The sequence below is a fragment of the Cololabis saira genome, chromosome 11 (genome assembly GCF_033807715.1).
Source record: "Cololabis saira isolate AMF1-May2022 chromosome 11, fColSai1.1, whole genome shotgun sequence".
In the NCBI taxonomy this organism is placed as follows: domain Eukaryota; kingdom Metazoa; phylum Chordata; class Actinopteri; order Beloniformes; family Belonidae; genus Cololabis; species Cololabis saira.
This window is the reverse complement of record NC_084597.1, coordinates 8700350-8719739: the sequence shown is the minus strand read 5'-3', so window position 1 is coordinate 8719739 and position 19390 is coordinate 8700350. Positions and strand designations below refer to the sequence as shown.

At 39.3% G+C, this 19390-nt stretch overlaps 1 protein-coding gene across 1 annotated transcript in view; it reads left to right on the top strand.

Moving 5' to 3' along the window:
• The window catches only part of dym (dymeclin), a 104269-nt gene extending 87775 nt beyond the window's left edge, over positions 1-16494 (top strand). The window contains exon 17 of the mRNA XM_061733261.1: positions 16262-16494. Within this exon, the coding sequence (XP_061589245.1) occupies positions 16262-16411 (150 nt within the window). The 3' untranslated portion in view covers positions 16412-16494. The remainder of the gene's footprint in view (positions 1-16261) is intronic.
• The last annotated feature ends 2896 nt before the right edge of the window (positions 16495-19390 follow it).

The window sequence follows — 19390 nt, the reverse complement described above, 5'->3', positions numbered from 1 at the left end:
ATGAGCTGGGGATTACTCAAATAAAGGAGTATTGGTATCTGGATCAGTCGCCCCTTCAAAGGGACGGCTGGAAGGGAAGAGATGTGACTAAAGTTGCTTTCGTCAACGAAAATTATGAGTAAATATCTTCGTCAACGAACCTTTATCACCTGAGGAAAACGAGACGCAACGAAAATGCTGGTCATGTGATGATAACGATAATTAAATATATAATGCAATATTGTAGACCAGGGGTCAGCAACCCAAAATGTTGAAAGAGTCTGTGTCTGGAGCCACAAAAAATGAAAAGTCTTGTATAAGCCTTAGAATGAAGGCAACACACGCTGCATGTATCTATATTAGTTATAACTGGGGGCGAGACTTTTTTGTTCATTATGCACTTTGAGAAAAAAGTCGAAATGTCGAGAAAAAAGTCGAGTAAAAAGTCGAAATTCCGAGAAAAAAGTCGAAATGTCGAGATTAATGTTGAAGTACAATCTCGAGATAAAAGTCAAAATGTTGAGAAAAAAGTCGAAATGTCGAGAAAACAGTCAAAATTTTGAGAAAAAAGTTGAAATGTTGAGAAAAAGTTGAGAAAAAAGTCAAAATTTTGAGAAAAAAGTCAAAATGTCGAGATTAAAAAGAAAAGGAAAAAGGAAAAAAAAGGGAAAAAAAGAAGAAAAGAAGGGAAAAAAAGGGAGCCACTAGGGCGGCGCTAAAGAGCTGCGGGTTTCCGACCCCCGTTGTAGACAAATAAAAACAAGACTAATCCTGCGTTCCATTTACCTCGGAAATCGGAACTCGTAACTGGGAATGGCGTCACAGCCGAGTTATCGGGGTTCCAGTTACAAAGTCGGAAAACAAGATGGCCACGTCCACGAAAGCTGTTCTAGTTCTAGTTCTGTTCTATTGTCCGAATACAAGCAACTTCTGGACAAATATGCGGTCCTTCTGCAACTTTCCAACACGGTGGGTGAAGAGGAAACAGAAATGAGCACAGCTCTTTTCTACTTACTGTTTACAGCGGGGGCAGCCATCTTGGAATGTAAACTCGGGGGTGGTGAAGATTCTCCGACTTTCCGAGTAGGAAATCCCACTTCGAGGGGTGTTCCAGTTGAAAATTCCGACTCGGAACTTGGAAATTCCGACTTCCGAGGACAAATGAAACACGGCATAAATGTTCTACCAAAGATCCTTAGACCCCGTCCACACGTAGCCGGGTATTTTAAAAAAAAAATATTTCCCCCCTCCGTTTATAAAAAAATTTGCATCCACATTACATCGTTTTAAAAAAAAAAAACCTTCCACACATAACCGAAGATCTGCGTTTTCGACCACATTCATAAGCATTCTAACCTGTAGATCATCTGCGGCTCTCGGGGAAGCTGCACCTGCGGCTCCGCGGGCTCCGCGGCTCCGCGGGCCCTACACCGTAGGGTGCGCGTCGCCGCGTACCCTACGGTGTAGCCTCTGTGTCGGTGTAACGCAGTAAGTGGTGGTCAAGACCAGAGACCATTTATTTAATAGCTTGGAGAACAGATGCTGGATCATCTGTAGTAAACAAAAGTCGCACATCAGAGCAGATTTGTTGTTTTGGAGCATAATGTGACGTTCGAAAACGCAAAACTCCGGTTGTGTGTGTCTACGCGCATCTACATAAACACAGTTTTCAAAAATCTTCACTTTGCCCGGAGTTTTTTTAAACCTTCGTTTATTTGCGTTTTCGTGTGGATGACAGGTCCAAACGTAGGAAAATATCTCCGGTTTAGCAGATATCCGCAGATATCCGGCTACGTGTGGACGGGGTCTTAATGTCCATGTTTTCAGTAGTTTCCTCTGGTTTAGTTCTGCTGCTGGGTGACGTCACGTCCTCAATCCCAGTCGCTGCAGCGGGGAATTCAATTTTTTTCAATTCAATTTTATTTGTATAGCGTCAAATACAACAAAAGTTGTCTCTAGGATCTTTCCAGAGACCCAGAACATGACCCTCGAGCAATTATTACATAAACAATGGCAGGTAAAAACTCCCCTAGTGGGAGAAAAGCCTTAAGCCAAACAGTGGCAAGGAAAAACTCCCCTTTAGGAGGGAAGAAACCTGGACCAGGACCTGGATCATAAGGGGGGACCTCCTGCCGGAGGCCAGAATGGGGGAGTCGGGGATCAGATCCAGAAGATGCAGCTGCAGGTTAGAGGCTGATGCCGTTAACGCAGAGCTCTAGGTTCACGTCAATTAAAAACAAAGTCACATAGAAAAACGCGGGGATCTTCTCTGGGGCTGGAGAAGAAGAAGAAGAAGAAGAAGAGACCATCTTTGGATACACTTTCCTACATAGACGTGGAAAAGAAAACCCAATGTTTCGTGGAAAAAGAAAAAGACGGGGAGAAATGTATAAAAATAAATATGTTGTAAACTCAAATGAGAGTTTTCTGTATCTGGAATTAATGTATTCTTGAGTCTATAAAGCAGGGGTGTCAAACTCATTTTGCTTGGCGGGCCGGATTTGACCAATCTTTTTTCTCGCGGGCCGCACGCTCAAAACAGTGCAACATTTTTTTTCTAATTCTTTTCTTTTACTATTGTTATCTAATCCAATATCAGTTTAGTTAATTTTAAAGGAAATATGCACTTTGTTTACACTCTAATTATGTAAAATATATTTCTTCAGGATCTTTTCTTGAAATTTCTCATTCTCGTTATGTAAGATACTTTTAATATCATTTTACAAAGATAAACAGAAACAAGTATGTTTTTTTTATATTTCGCTTTTTTACAGGAAATTTAATTAAAAGCAAAATCTTTCTTATTACATCCAAGAGTGTTTCTTTGTGATTTAGAGATTTTTCCAGTACAATTAAGTGTATTTATTTTTAAAAATTGGCGCGGATATTTACGCCAGTGTGCCGAAAAAGTCAGCACTTCTCTTTTAACTGTTTTACTTTGACACTATCCTCGTATTCAAAACTTAAATTCTCCAAATAAATATCTTCTATCATCTTTTTTAGCAGTGATATTTATCCTGCGAAAATATATTATAGTAGTCAGTTAATAAAAATAAACGACCGTCTACAAAGAAATAAAATCAGCAAATGCATTCTAGAAAACTAAAAAAATGTTTGTGGAATAACGATGGATTTGTAGAAGAAATATATTATCGGATATGCTGCGATTCATGGCAATTATTTATGCCTTCCTTTTTAGTAAATTAACATTTTGTTTTTTTGCATTGGAAACTTCTCGCGGGCCGCATGAAAATCTCTCTCAGGCCGCACATTTGACACCCCTGCTATAAAGTAACAATAACATAATAATAAGATAACCTTGTTTGAATTGTAAAATGGGTTTGGCTAAATACAATCTTTGACTAAAACGAGACTAAAATGGTCCTGGACAATTCTGACTAAAATAAGACTAAAATGCTCAGACTTTTAGTCGACTGAAACTTGACACGACTAAAAGGAGGATGAACGTGACTAAAACTAATAAAAACTAAAATGATAGCTTGACCCAAAAACTAGACTAAAACTAAAATTGAAACAGGTTGACAAAAACAACACTAGATGTGACGGCGTTCAGTCGTATTATTCTGTTAGTGACGAGAGGTTGTGTGGTTGGTTTGGTTTCTCCGTTAAAAGAGAGAGCTGAGGTTGAAGGGCTGCGATTGATTACATTTGTTTGTGTGTTTGTGAGCAGGAGGATTGTGTCAAAACCACCAAGCCACATGTCATTAAACAAGGCGCTAGTCTTATCCTCCTGTCTGCATGTCTGCGGGATGACATGCACAGATGCATCGGAGAACTTTTGATGTCGATCTGGATGTAGATCCGAGAGCTTAATTTAAACAAACTTTGACATAGCTGTGCTCTTGCTCTCTCGTCTCAGCGTGAACAGCGAATGCCGATGGTTCCCATCTCAAAGGTATTGCTGTGTACATACTTATGTGATATATCACATAATATTGTATCTCATAAATACATGAATAATTGGACAGAAAACGACCCAGCATCAGATTCAAGCTCCAGCATCATCACCTCTGCTTTCATAGCCGGTATGTCTCCATGCGCCTTCATTTTGAAATGCATTACTCTTGCTAACGTTGCACGTAGCGTACCAAACATACTCCCGCTTTCATTCCAGGACCTCTGTAATGAATACTTTTGTTCTCAACATTGTTCATAAGCTTCACCTGAATAGAAACTCAGACTTTTAGAAAGAAATTACAAAGAATCCCTCATTTTTTAGTTGTTAAGGACTAAACCAACCTTTACATTCAGGGCATTTGAAAAAGCCCTTTTCAGTGCCAGGACTTCTTCTGGTGATGATTAATGATCTAATGAATTACAGCGTTTGCTGTGAGAAAAGCTGGTTTCGCTTTTTCAGGGTTATAATTGTGAACTGCAATTATTTCTGAATGTGATCTCATTTGAAAGAAGATGAGTTTTGTTTCAAAATGAAATTCTGTGAGTGGATGTTCACTTTCTGATAATGGCACTATCATAGATTATAGTTGTAATTATCAACGCCGTTATGCTGCAAATTTAAAATGTCATGTAAAACATATCCATGTAAAAAATGAAATATAAAAACATAACTTTTGCCTTTTTATTTCATCTTGAAGGGACATTTTTTGAAATCACAAGAATATTTGATTGGCCATTTTCACATCTTTCTCAATCATCGCCTCGACACTGTTTAAATGAAATGTCTGGAAAACTGTTGGTTGAGATTAGGCCTGTGTTGAAAAGATCGATTTTCCAATTCTAAATCGATTCTCATACTAATTCCTAAAAATCGATTCATATGTCTAAAGATCGATTTTTTTTATTTATTTATTTATTATTTTTTTTATTTTTTATTTTTTTCCATCATTACAACTTATGGTATTTTTTTTATGCCCAAAAAAGGAATGTTTTGTTGGACACGAGAATAACTAGTGCCATGTTTTTGTCTTTTAGATATGTTTAAAGGTATGAAAACATTAAAGTTTTCAGTTATAATTGCATAAATTGTCTATATGTAATTACTTTATATACTGTCTTGGTTATACATTAGCATAAAATGCTAAAAACCAAATTCTCTCAATGGGGAAATGGGATAAATTGATAATTCTGCCCCATGATGTTTCTGAAAGCAGTTCTATCAGCATTCTGGGAGCTGATTGGTCCTTACAGCATCATTAGCTGCCAATACTTGCTGTTGAATCTCAATATAATACTAGTATTAATATGTTGCAGAACTACAGTCATATAATTCATGCAACAGCTGAAAAAACAGTTTTAATAACACTAACTCAAATCGAGTCGGAATCGAATCGGATCGAATCAAAGTGTGATAATCGATTCTGAATCTTAAGAATCGGAATCGAATCGATTCTTTACATTTGAATCGATCCCCAGCCCTAGTTGAGATCATCTTGACAGATCTGGGTTCTTTTTAAGTGAAGGAAATGCTGTTGTTACTAAAACGCAGAACCAAGCCGGCTCGCTTGAAGGATTTAAGGGCCCGAGACAAAGACAAGATCATGCAAAATAGATCCCAGCTGAAAGAAAGGGTTAGAATAAGGTGCTAAATACCCTCGGGACGACCCTCAGTGCCTCGTCACTCAACTGTCCTTTTCCCTGTGTGTGTGTGTGTGTGTGTGTGTGTGTGTGTGTGTGTGTGTGTGTGTGTGGTTTAAGGGTGTGTGAGCCTGAGTGGCGCTCAGAGGCAGGGCCTGAGGAATGTGTTGTTTAGCCTGTCCTGCTGACGCCTTATTGAGCAGCGATAGCCTACAGACTCTCTGGCTCCTGGTGGGGACACGGAGGGGGTGGGACGGGGGATTACCAGCTGTTACTCAGTACCTGGGCTCTCATAGGCCTGATGGTTGGTCACCACCACTTTCCCACATGCTGGCAAGTCCTGGTGTCAGGCCCCGTTTACACGGAGCAAAAACTGAGGCGTTTTCATGCGTTTTGGCCGTTCGTTTACACGAAAATGGAGCTCAAAGTCACCAAAAACGATCATTTCTGAAAACTCCGGCCAAAGTGGAGATTTTCAAAAACTCAGTTTTCACGTTTGCGTCTAAACAGAGGAAAACGGAGATTTAGGCTTCAGAACGTCACATTATGCAACAGAAACGTCACCAGCGTCATGTGTGCGACCTGTGTTTACAATTTGTTTGGCCACCGTCAATATTTTCTTGTATTTTACTTGTTTTATATTCTAAAGTCACACTTAAAAGTAACTCCACTTCTCCGTCACTCCAAACGAAAGACTCTCGTTCCGTCTTGGAAGTAACTGGCAGTCCAGGCTGATTTATGGTTCCTCGTTTCACCAACGCAGAGCCTACGGCGTAGGGTACGCGGCGACGCGCACCGTACGTACGCTACGCCGACGATTTAACGCGGAACCATATTATTCAGGCTTCACACGTGTCATTTGTTGACGTTTTTTTCCAGGATTCTGATTGGCTAGCATGACTTTACGCTTCTCGTTACACTGCCCCCTGCAGGTTTGGCTGCTCATAGCACCTTAACAGCATTTTCATACGGGTTCGTGTAAACAAAGAGATTTTGGAAACGATCTTGTGTAAACGATGGAATTTTTCAAAACGTAGAGGGAGAATTATCCGTTTTTGTAAATACCCGGCTATGTGTAAACGGGGCCTCAGATAAATGCAGGAATTTCAGAGAACCTGATACTTGTGTCGGTTTCTGACGCTGTTCAAAATTAGTGCAATCAGGGATTTGTGGTACCGCAATATGAATACGTGTCCTCTGAAAATCCCAAAAATGACTCATGTTACTTTTATCAAGGGCAGATATAAGCCACCATGCTTGAGAAGCTGCGTAATTGCATAATAAGAAGGTTATTAGAACATACATAAATACTTGGGATAGTCTCACTGATTACACAAAGCGCTGCGTTTTCAGCAAAATAATTAAGACTTACGAGCTTTATCAAAGACTAGTGTTTTGACGTAGTATTTAGAAATGTAAACCGTGAAAGTGTGCTCCAAGTTCATATTTGCTCCCCAGCCACATTCTTCTCTGTCTGGCTGAGCTCGGACAGCACGGCAGCGTTCAGAGGAGGGAAAGGGAACACAGAGTCCTGAGCGGAGATATGAGGCCAGCCAGTCAGTCTGTGTTCAGGGGCGAGGGCCCGACCCGCCAGGACCCATGACTAGCTGATATGATCCCTGGCCAAGTGGGTCCAGACAGCAGGGACGGAGAACAACAGGGAGTTACGGTAGATATGTAAGGAGAAAAAGCCCCAGTGAGGAAAGAATAAGGCACGTACAGTACGTGGTATCGATGACGTGATGTTGCGGACTGGAGATGCTCTACTCCCCTCAGATAGCACTGAAGCCCGGGAGTCTTGTAGTGATATCTGAGACTTCTCGTAGTACAAAAATCCTCCAGTTGCTCTGTTCAATATAGAAGTGGAAAAACGGGGGCCATCGAGATTCAGAGATCACTTTTCCATTTTTTTCCCCCTTTTATTGTGTACCGTCTGTCTCTTGGAAGTAAAGTTGCTTTCGTCAACGAAAATTATGACTAAATATTGTTGTCAACGAACCTTTATCACCTGAGGAAAACTAGACGAGATGCAACGAAAATGCTGGTCATATGACGATAACGATTATTAAATATATCATACAATATTGTAGACGAATAAAAACCAGACTAAAATGTACATTACAAAATAAAAACTATGGTAAAATGTGTTTTCATTTTATATATATATGTGTGTGTGTGTGTGTGTGTATATGTGTATATATATATATATATATATATATATATATATATATATATATATTATATTATATATCTCCTCTGGGGCTGGGAGAAGAAGAAGAACCATCTTTGGATACACTTTCCTACATAGACGTGGAAAAGAAAACCCAATGTGTCATTCAAAAACAAAAAGATGGGGAGCAATGCGGAAAAATAAATATGTTGTAAACTCAAATTAGAGTCTTCTATATCTGAATGAATGTAATCTTGAGTCTATAAGGTAACAATAATATAATTTTTTTTCATTTCATTTCATTTATTCCATTCATGGTATATCTTCTTAACCATGTTGTACAAAATTCCAAGAAGTACACATTATCACCATGAAAGAAAAGGAGCAGGAAGAAGAAAACTAATAATAAGATAACCTTGTTTGAATTGTAAAATAGGTTTGGCTAAATACAATCTTTGACTAAAACTAGACTAAAATGCTCAGACTTTTAGTCGACTGAAACTTGACACGACTAAAAGGAGGATGAACGTGACTAAAACTAATAAAAACTAAAATGATAACTCGACCCAAAGACTAGACTAAGGCCCCGTTTACACATAGCCGGGTATTTACAAAAACGGATATTTCCCCCTCTACGTTTTGGAAAAATTCCACCGTTTACACGAGATCGTTTTCAAAATCTCTTCGTTTAGACGAATCCGCATAAATATGCTGTTAACGTCGTGCCAGCCAATCAGAATCCTGGAAAAAACATCAACAAATGACACGTGTAACTTCCAGTTAAGGCTGATTTATGGTTCCGCGTTACACCAACGCAGAGCCTACGGCGTAGGGTACGCGGCGACGCGCCTTGTACGGTGCGGGTCGCCGCGTACCCTACGCCGTAGGCTCAACGTCCATTTAACGTGGGACCATAATTCAGGCTTTACTTCCAAGATGAACGAGAGTCTTTCGTTTGGAGTGACAGAGAAGCAGAGTTACTTTTAAGTGTGACTTTAGAATATAAAACAGGTAAAATACAAGAAAATATTGATGGTGGCCAAACTAATTGTAAACACAGGTCGCACACATGACGCTGGTGACGTTTCTGTTGCATAATGTGACGTTCTGAAGCCTAAATCTCAGTTTTCCTCTGTTTACAAGAAAACGTGAAAACAGAGTTTTTGAAAATCTCCACTTTGGAAATGATCGTTTTTGGTGACTTTGAGCTCCGTTTTCGTGTAAACGAACGGCCAAAACGCATGAAAACGCCTCCGTTTTTTACTCCGTGTAAACGGGGAACTAAAATTGAAAGAGGCTGAGAAAAACAACACTAGATGGAAGTGGTCAGAGGTTCATGGGGCCTTTCAAGTATCTTTTGTTTCTTTTCAGTAGACATGCTTGAGAAGCTCATGATTAGAGGGAAAAAGATGTTTCCTGCATCCCCTTTTACTACTTTTTTGAATTTGTGACAGCCTTTTGAGAGGCAGTAGTTCATGCTTTATTAATCTTTATTTACTTCCGAGCTCGTTCATTTTATGTTTCAACTCATAATACTTCTGCAGGATGTGGAGCTTATTTGTTGAAACTGCTTCTTGAGTTGGATCAGCGACTTCCAGGAGTCTCGTCGTCTACGTGAGGTTTGCCAGGAAATGAGTAGAGATGTAAGGAAGTCACTGTTCCCAGCCAAGAAATGACCCGGTCTCTGCAACCGCAACCTGTCATGTAGAAGTATTGAACAACTAAATGTTTGTCGGTGAACTTTGCCCACGCTTGCTGGCTGATTTAACATCTTGACGCCAGTGCTTGACGTTACCAACCATTCGCAGCCTCGTCCTCTGGTTGTAGCTCCGTGTTTAATGTGTAAACACGAGTGTGGTATTGGGCTCATTTCAAATTTCCAGCCTGAAGGTAAAGAGGAAGATGTACTTCCTGGAATGAGATGGAGATAAAAGTTGTGGAAATATATGTGAATGAGGGAGAAAAAAAAAGGGCTGACGCCACAAGCTGCACTTTATTAAAGAGCATATAACCAGTTCAGTGTTCCTCTGCTGATGTTCATGTGCATAGTAGCGACTAAAATCATCATGACGCTCGAGACGTTGCTGCATGTTCCTGATGCATTTTAAAAATGTATTTGCATAATCATTTGGATACATTTTCTTCCCTTTCATGCTTTTGGAGATATCTTATACCACAAATGTTGACATGGCAGTATCTGTTGAGTGATGCTTTAATCATTTTAATGAGCTTATTAGCATAACTGGTGAGGTTTCGTACTTCATGACTAGGGATGGGCGGTATGGACTAAAACATTTATCACGATAATTTCTGGCATTTATCCCGATAACGATAAAAATGACGATTAAAAAAAACAAACAATTTAACTCCACCTTTTTAACTATAAATCTATCACCACATTCAGTCTTTGGAGCCCCCAAAACACTGCTCTAAGAGAATATTAAATGCTACTAAACTACACCAATTAAATTGAATTAATAAAAACCAATTAAATTAGTACAGCTGTACTGCAAAACTGTAATAACTCAAATGAAACAAGTTTGAAATGTAAGAACAGATTCAACGTTTATTCAAACTGCATGGCTTAAACAGTGGGATAACAGTGAAAACAGCAAAAGTACCATTGTCCTTCAAGTTTTCTCAGCTTATAAAATCACAAAGTAGAAAAAAATACAACCTGATAAATAAAGAAACAGGACAAATAAATAAAAGTTCACTGAAAATAAAATCCTGTCTTCTAATATAAATAAAATGTGCAAATTAACCTGTGGTTGGAACATGCCACAAATTAGATACTATTACAATTTTTTTTCGTAATAGTCAAACGTTATATCAAAATGTAACAACCATTTCCTTCTGTTTTTGCAGACTCTGCACATAATAGATGATGTTTGCTCCTCGTGACTCTTTTTAAATCCAAACCAGTTCCAGATAACGGAGCTGGAGCCTCGTTTAACAACGAGCTCCTCGCTCTCAGATCCGCCTTCCGCCATCTTTGTTACACAAAAACGTCACCAACGGGAATTTATCGTTTTTACAGCGAGATGACAAATTCTTACCGTGGGGAATTTTTTTTGACGGTATATCGTGAACGGTAAAATATCACCCATTCCTATTCATGACGATTCCTGCTGGACATTAATCTCCTCAGCAGTCTGATGTTTTAGCACTCGCGCCTGACAGGCCGTTATATATAAACAATTTCACATTAAAATGAAGAATTTGCTTACAGGTTAAAAAGCCTGGGTTGAGCAACTGTCACATTCAGTGTCATATGAACATTTGATGAGCTCGTAGGTTATGAGACAAGTCACCTACACACAAATGCCAGGCGGGTAACACAGCTTCTGCATTGTGTCTAGCCATCACAATGGCAGCGGTGTGTGTGTGTGTGTGTGTGTGTGTGTGTGTGTGTGTGTGTGTGTGTGTGTGGTCTAATCTGGGTAGCCTGGCATATGGCCTGTGACCCCGCAGGCCCTCTGTCTGTGTCATTATGATACCGATAGTGTGGCTGTGAATAGAGCCAGTCAGGACTCAATAGAGCAGAGCAGGACCATTGCATAAAGGCCACAGCGTCTGTCTGTCACCGCAGACTGATTACTGGAGCGCGTACACGCATGTGTAGACAGAGGAGGGTGTAATGAGGTACCGCTGTATTATTGATGCTCCTCTTCTGATGCCTACCTGCTGTTAGGTGGGCTGACGGATACGCGGCCTGCTATGATTGGTGTGGGATTCCAGTAGGAAGAATATCTTCCCCTTGTTCTTCTGAAAGGAGCTCAATATCTCTGAAAAAAAATTAATTCATTGTATTTGGGTCAATGACGTGACGCCTATATTTTCTGAAAAACATATTTTTTTTTCAATTCAAAAAAGGTTTAAATGGATAAAAAAATACCATATATATGACCTTCCTGTCCCACATATGGACTCACTTGAATTTTGAAAAAAATACTAGTTATTTGTGATTTTGTTGTTGTTTTAAGCGTCAAAATGTCATGTGGTGCGACCGTCCGTTCATGACTCTTGTTTTGAAGACTTTTTTGAAATCACTCTATTTCTAAAGTGCTTTACAATCAAATAACAATCAAAGAAAAATCATCATTTAAAAGCAGTCCAATACCGGCCTCTGCGTCATACTTTACTCAGAACTGAAAGCCAAAGAGAATAAATAGGTTTTAGCATGGACTTGAACATATCTAAAGTCGTGAGTCATGCATCACTGTCCCCGGGGAAAATAAAGTCAAGCCACTCCAGCCATCACCTCTACGCTTTAGTCCTGTCAGCAGAACATCCGGTGGGCCGCCATGCTCTCTGGAGTTCTGCTGGATAAGAGGATACCAATCCATTTAAAATGTTAAAAAGTCAACAGTAAAATCTTGAAATCAGTCCGATGGGAGTCAGATGGGTGGGCCGATGGAGGGAAGACAAGACTGGAGTTACATGATCAAGCTTCTTGGTGCCAGTTTATTAATTAAAAGTCTAGATAATCTCATAACGTCATTGTTTGAATTAACTGTAGAACAAAAATATTTTGTAAAACCTTTGAAGATGCTCTCTGAGCTCAAAGTGACCCAGTTGCAATGTTAACTGTGCAACTTAAAAACCCAAACTGAAAAAATTTGCAGTAAATGTGGATGATTTTCTTTTTCTTTTGTAGTTGTTAATGATTAAAGCATATTTACAGTTTAATCATTATTGCACAACAGGTCCAAAGCTCCCATTGCAATCTGTACGTAACCTTTTCCCGTACAAACCTTTTCCATTTAGGGAAAGGGGGTCCTTCACTTGTCCTCCCTCCATTTTTACCACAGAAATCAGGGCTAAACAGCCCTCCAGAAGAGAAACGTCACCTTCAAAACATCATTAGGAAGGAGATATTTTTTAAATAAACCAAAACCTTGATAAATCCACGCCCCCTTACTCGCACTGAGTGGCAAAAATGGCTGCAACTAGTGGAGAAGACGGGATAACAGCCGATTATCGGCTTAAATTAAAGGCAGTTGGACTTGACAGTGACCCGTACAGTTACCCCAAGAACCAGTAGTCCATGGACATTAATATTTGGCCACGAATGGATTTTCTTGATATTTATATTTACTTAATTTCTACGCCGGGGAAATACACGAAGCAAAGCTTGAAGGTTTACAAAAGTCTTGACGCTTGGTCCGACTTCAAGGCAGGATTTGTTGGAGAAATTAAAATGATGACGACACTGAACTTTATGATTTAACCGTTTAACGTTAGCTACCCAAAAATCCAACATTACCTGATACAAAATGGGAACTGCCAATCCACGTTTCGGTGCCTGGAATCCAGTTGTTTCTGTGAATTGCAGAGATCCATTTGTCTCTCTTAAAGGAGCATGAGGCAGGATTGAGGCAGGATTTATGAAAATAATTCGTATACGTTTTAAGTTTTCTAGTAATAATGTCAGATGAAGCGTTCCAAACCAAAAAGAATGAGCCCTCTAGTGTATCTCTCCGTTGCCTTGAACAGGCTGTGTGCTGCAAAATGTGCTGCAATTGTGGACCCGAATTTCCCGCCCTGTCCTGTGGATGTGACGTCACATGACGCTGCATGCACGTTCTCCCCGTTCTCCCGTGCCGGCTTCACTGTTGTCTGCAGTACCCCCGACGGCCGTCGTGGCGAGGGTGGCGCTAGAGAGTCTTAAAAGGAGCCTCATGCTCCTTTAAGCTTATTTTTCGGCAGTCTGTAAAACGATAACTCCGATTTCTTGCTAAATCCATGACTACGTTTACATGCAGTCAAAATTCGGGTTATTGCTAATATTCCGGTTACTGAAACATTCGGAATAATCTGTTATTATGCGTGAGCAAACAGGGTTATCCCTGTTTACATGGTAATTAATCATTTGGGATCTCGATCAAAACAGCGACGCATGGAGAACGTGATGACGCAATTACCGTCATTTCCGCTTCTTCTTCCTGTATCCAAATTCAAAACAAATGCTGCTTCGCGCAACTTTTCCCTCACCTCCGCTCTTTCCCGTTTATTCTGACCGAAACAAGATGACATTATATAATATTATTAAATACGAATATTATAATATTAATAATATTATTATACTTAACATTATACTTATGACATATACGTAGCACTTAGCAACCAAACCAAACTAATAAATTCTCCGGAATGAGTATGGATAGCGCATACTATTGAGTACGTTCTAATGTTTCGGACTAACTAAAAAATCTTGCATACTCATTTTACATACTCTTTAGGGTGGAAGTATGCAATTTCGGAAGCAGCCCATGTTTATAAGAACTTCCTGGACTCAAAAGACCAAGATTCCTTGCGAACAGAGCATGCGCAGAAAACAAATTCCTGTTCCTTTTGATGGGGATATTCCGTTTGGTGTTTACATGACCCAATATTCGGGTTTTAAAAGGAGTAACCCAGGGGTCATATTCGGGTTTTTAAAAACCGGGATATGAGCAATTTCGGGTTATTCAAAGGGGTTATTGGTGTTTACATGGCCGTGCAAAACCGGGTTATTGCCGGGTTAAAACCGGGTTATTGCTAATATTCGGGTTTTAAAAGGGTTATTGACTGCATGTAAACGCAGTCTATGAGTACAGTTGATCGCACAACAGCTATTTCCCATTTTAGATGTTTTCCAGTTGCTCAAACTGAAAGTTTTCGCTGCCACTCAGTCTTTCTGCCACTCAGTGAGCGTAACCCGCTGTGAAGTTGCATCTGTGACGTCATGCACATTCCCTCTATTCCACAAAACTAAACGAGAGGACCCGTTCAAGTTTCCTTAAACTGAATACCATATATAAAAAAGAAATGTTGATGTGAAGTTTCTTCATCAAGCCGTCGTCACTCTCCACACTTCATGTACTGTATCAGCTCTGAATCTGTTCCTAATATAGCTGGATCTCTGGTTCTTTGCGTTGCTGCCAAAGGTGGGCACGCAAACCACCTACAAGAGCAAAATGGATTAAGTTGAATTTGCTTCATTAATTTTGAACAAAAAGTCCTCTGTTGCAGCTTTATGCGTCACCATAGCAACTAAATGCTATAAACGGCATGATCATTTCATCAAACAGAGTAGATAAATGTGGTGAAATCTCTCTTTTTTTTTTTTTTTTTTTTACAAGCCTGTCTGTTTATTTGTCCATAAACATCCCCAGCCGTTTTAATTGACTTTTTAAAAATAAAACACACCAGCATATGTTATGAAACTAATTAGAGCTGCAGCTACAGATGAGATCTACCGCTGGACGCTTTATCCACACATTTTCTAAATCGGGTTTCATCTGCAGTTCTGATGATTCAGCGGGGAGCTTTTTCATGTCCGTCCAAGCTGCAGTTGCTCCCCAGGCGTGAGTCATGCATCGCCGTCTATAGGGAAGATAATTTTTTACTTCTGGAAGCAGGACCGCTCAGAAGAAAAAGGCTCTCTCCGCTTTACAGCGCTACACCGGTGTTGAGTGTTTAGTCATCCACCGTCAAACGTATGACTCCAGTAGCAGAGCTCTGTTTTCCGCCCGCTTGCACTTCAGATAAATGTTTGTGGGGCACAAGTAAAAGCTTTCTACCGACTTAAATTTCCAAATAAATGTCATGCTTTTTTGAGTGCTGGTTCTTTAAATGTGACAAGTTTTAATTTAAATTTATTTTATTTGGTAAGGAGGGACAGTGCACATCATTATGCATTTTACAAAATAAAAGCAGATGCACCCAAATGTAGCCTATTGGCTAATTCCCATTGGCAGTCCCCGGCTAGAATATAAAAACAAGCAAGTTTAAGAGCAATACAATGTTCAGTTAAAAAAATACAACCAACCACATAACACATTTCATAGTATTTTTACATTTATAGTTTATAAGTTACTGTTATAAGTTATAGCAGCAGGCTAAAGTAAAGAGCAAGTGTCTATGTAAAGTGTCACAGCTATAAAGTGCAGAGTAGAGGTATAAAGTACGTGGTGCATGGGGTTATGGACTTAAGAAAGAAAAAATATATATAAATAAACAAAAAATAATAATAATAAATAAATAGATAATAATAATTAAAATAAAAAAAACAACAACGAGGGGTATTGTAGGTGGAATGGGGTTGCAGCAATGCAAAACCGGGTCATGCTATTGTTTTAGATGTGGTGTAGAAGAATTGATTTTAGTATTTAGTCATTGTACTGTGGGAATGGGGAGAAAAAAGCAAAAAAAAAACAATACAATGCATTAACTAAAGGAGAGGTAGTAGTAATAACAGTAAGACAGTACTACATGACAACAGCGGTTACGTCAAACATGGTCACAAGTTTGTCTGTGTAGCAACCATTTTTTCAGGTCAACTTTAAATGTATCATATGTGTCACATTCTCTTATTGTAGTTGGTAGACTGTTCCATATGCGGTTACCCACGCAAGAGAGTACTGCCTGTCCACATGATGTGCGTCTGTGTGGGATCATGCAGTCACCTCTTGCAGTAGCCCTCAAAAGTCAAATAGTCTGCTTTTAAAACAAAAAAAAAACAACACATTTTGACAATTTCTTCTCTGTCTTTTTTTTGTGTGTGAATAGAAATTTCCAGAGCTGAAGTTTAAGTATGTGGAGGAAGACCAGCCAGAGGACTTCTTCGTCCCGTACGTCTGGTCCTTGGTCTTCAACTCTGGCGTCGGCCTGTACTGGAGTCCTCACGGCATCGAGCTGTTCAGCATGGACTCTGGCTGAAAGACCGGCATATTCTTCCCCCGTTCAGTACAGAAGAAAAAGACTGATGGCACGTGTGTGTGTGTGTGTGTGTGTGTGTGTGTGTGTGTGTGTGTGTGTGTGTGGGTGGGTGGGTGTGTTTTGGGTGTGTATGTAAGTTTGTGTGTGCATTAACCTTTGTTAGTCTGTGCACGCTGCTTTGAAAGTGCCTCGACCTTGTACAGGATGATGTTCCTTTTTTATGCAGCACATCCTCTGTCCTCCTCATTATAACAATCCCCGTGCTTCTACACTGTGAAGCTTTATTCGTGCTGGTTACCAGTGCACACAGGTACTCCGAGTCATCTACGCCTAGTCCTGCAGTGAATTCCTGTTTTAACGGCACACACATCGACCGACGCTGCAGCGTGGCTCTGAAGTCTGACTTTGGCTAAATCTCCACATTGTTGTCATGCTTACAAATAAAAGGTCACGTAAAACATGCAGCCAAAGTGTGGTTAACACCCATCTAGGGCTGCTCAAATCCTCAAAGACACAACTTATATTTGTCTTATATTATACTTTAGTCGTTTAAGCACAGTCTTCTGGGTGCAGCAGGTTTTAAAGAAAGGGATCGCGGTTTTTGAAGTTAAGTAATAAGTCCTTTGTTCTGTTGAGCTGAAATATGCAGGAGTTAGTGTTGCTGAATGTTCAATGCCCCTCTTCCAAGAACGGTTTAATCAAAGCGTGATTTCACTCCCTGGATGACATTGGCAGTCTGTATCACTCTGATTCAGGTGATTTTATCGTTGCTTCCAGTTCCTTTACTTCACTCTATCACATCTTCCTTTGCATCTTCCTCGATGGTAAATCAAGGCAAATAAGTAAACTAGGACACACAGTAAATCTCCTGCCTTGCCATGTACAATTGCGACAATCTCTTGATTTTGTTACTTCCTTCGCATGTTTAACTAGAAACTTAAGTTATTTATTTTCATGTATATTGTTTTTTTTATATATATATTCAATACAGTTAAATGCAAATGGTGGTAGAACCAAGACAACTATTGCTGAGAAAAGGAAAAACAATAGAAGTACAATTATTTCAAGCTGGGAAAGTGGCTCTTTATTATTGCATATGACATGAACAACAGCGGTCATTTTGTGGGAAAGTTTACTTTGAAAACAGGACTTTAAATAAAAATTTGAAATCCACCTCAGTGTTGTGTAGTTATTGAATAACAAGAACTGTTGCCCCATTCAGGGAAGTTTTGGTGCAGGTTATTTGAAAAGTACTCTGGCACAATCGTTCATTTAATTTAATGTATTTATGTCTTCTTTTTTGTCTCATGGGGTTTTCGTTTGGGTTTGCTGCTTTTATTTGACCGTATTCCAATTTTAAATGCAAGATTTAAAAAAAAGTTGAATAGTCTAATCCAGGGGTCGGCAACCCAAAATGTTTTAGAGCCATATTGGACCAAAAACACAAAAAACAAATATGTCTGGAGCCGCAAGAAATGAAAAGTCTTGTATAAGCCTTAGAATGAAGGCAACACATGCTGCATGTTTCTATATTAGTGGGGGAAGATTTTTTTTTTTTTATTATACACTTCGAGAAAAAAGTCAATGTCGAGAAAAAAGTACAAATGTTGAGAAAAAAGTCAAAATTTCGAGAAAAAACTCTAAATGTTGAGAAAAAAATCGATATGTTGAGAAAAAAGTAGAAATGTCAAGATTAATGTTGAAGTACAATCTTGAGAAAAAAGTCGAAATGTCGAGAAAAAAGTCGAAATGTTGAGAATAAAGTCAAAAACTTTGAGAAAAAAGTCGAAATATTGAGAAAAAAGTCGAAATGTCGAGGAAATAGTCAAAACTTCATGAAAAATTCTAAATGTTGGGAAAAACATCGAAATGTTGAGAAAAAAGTCCAAATGTCAAGATTAAAAAGGAAAGGAAAAAGGAAGAAAAAGAGAGGAAAAAAGGGAAGAAAGAAGAAAAAAGAGAAAAAAAGGAAAAAAGAGAAAAAAGAAGAAAGGGAAAAAAAAAGGTCAAACATTTTTGAAAAAGATCCAGGAGCCACTAGGGCGGCGCTAAAGAGCCGCATGCGGCTCTGGAGCCGCGGGTTGCCGACCCCTGGTCTAATCTAATTCAGTCCCATTCAATTAATCAAGATGATTTAACTAAAATTCAAACCTTAAACCAAACATTGGCAAGGAAAACTCCCCTTTAGGAGGGAAGAAACCTGGACCAGGACCTGGATCAGAAGGGGGACAGCTGGGCAGAGTCCTTGGAACGGGTTTCATGAAAATTTTGCAGAAGAAAAAATGTTGAACATTTTGAACTTTTACCAGCATTTTGAACGAAAGGAAGTTGGTTTGGATCGTGAATAGTTGGGTTTTAGTTTCATACATTTACATAGATATTTGCTGCTGAACACGTTTTCACGAGCACATTTTGACATCTTTGAGCATGTCCTATTTCCAAGGTTGGAAAGAAAGATGTGGAATGCAACTCATTTTCTGATAAATTATTGATAAAGAGGCTGAACTGGATGATGTGTTTTCCCTACTTTCTCGTTAGGCTATAAGTCAATTGCTGCTAACTGCAGCATCGTATTTAATACACACAGTGATAGATCATCCTATCTGTCTCTCACATCTCCAAGAGAGCTTCTTTATGCGTTTCTCAAAGCTATTTATTAAAGTTTGATCATCCCTTCTTGCTACTGGGGTTAAAAAACACTGAGGAATAGAGACTTGAAAATGTTGAAAAGTTATTTATCCGTTTTTCCTTCCTTCAATTTTCTGTCCCCAGCTCAACCTGATCAAAAGTTGAAGTATTTCATTGACGTGACTTAGCATATCAACTAAATCTAGACCCGGGGTTTAGGATTCGGTGCATGTATATCCATGAAGTTCTTTCCTTTGTGGACGTCACTGCTCCCTTTGCTCCTCCTGACAGCAGAACATTTCTCCTTCTGCACAGTAAGCGAGACAAAAGAAACATCTGCCTCGACTCCCA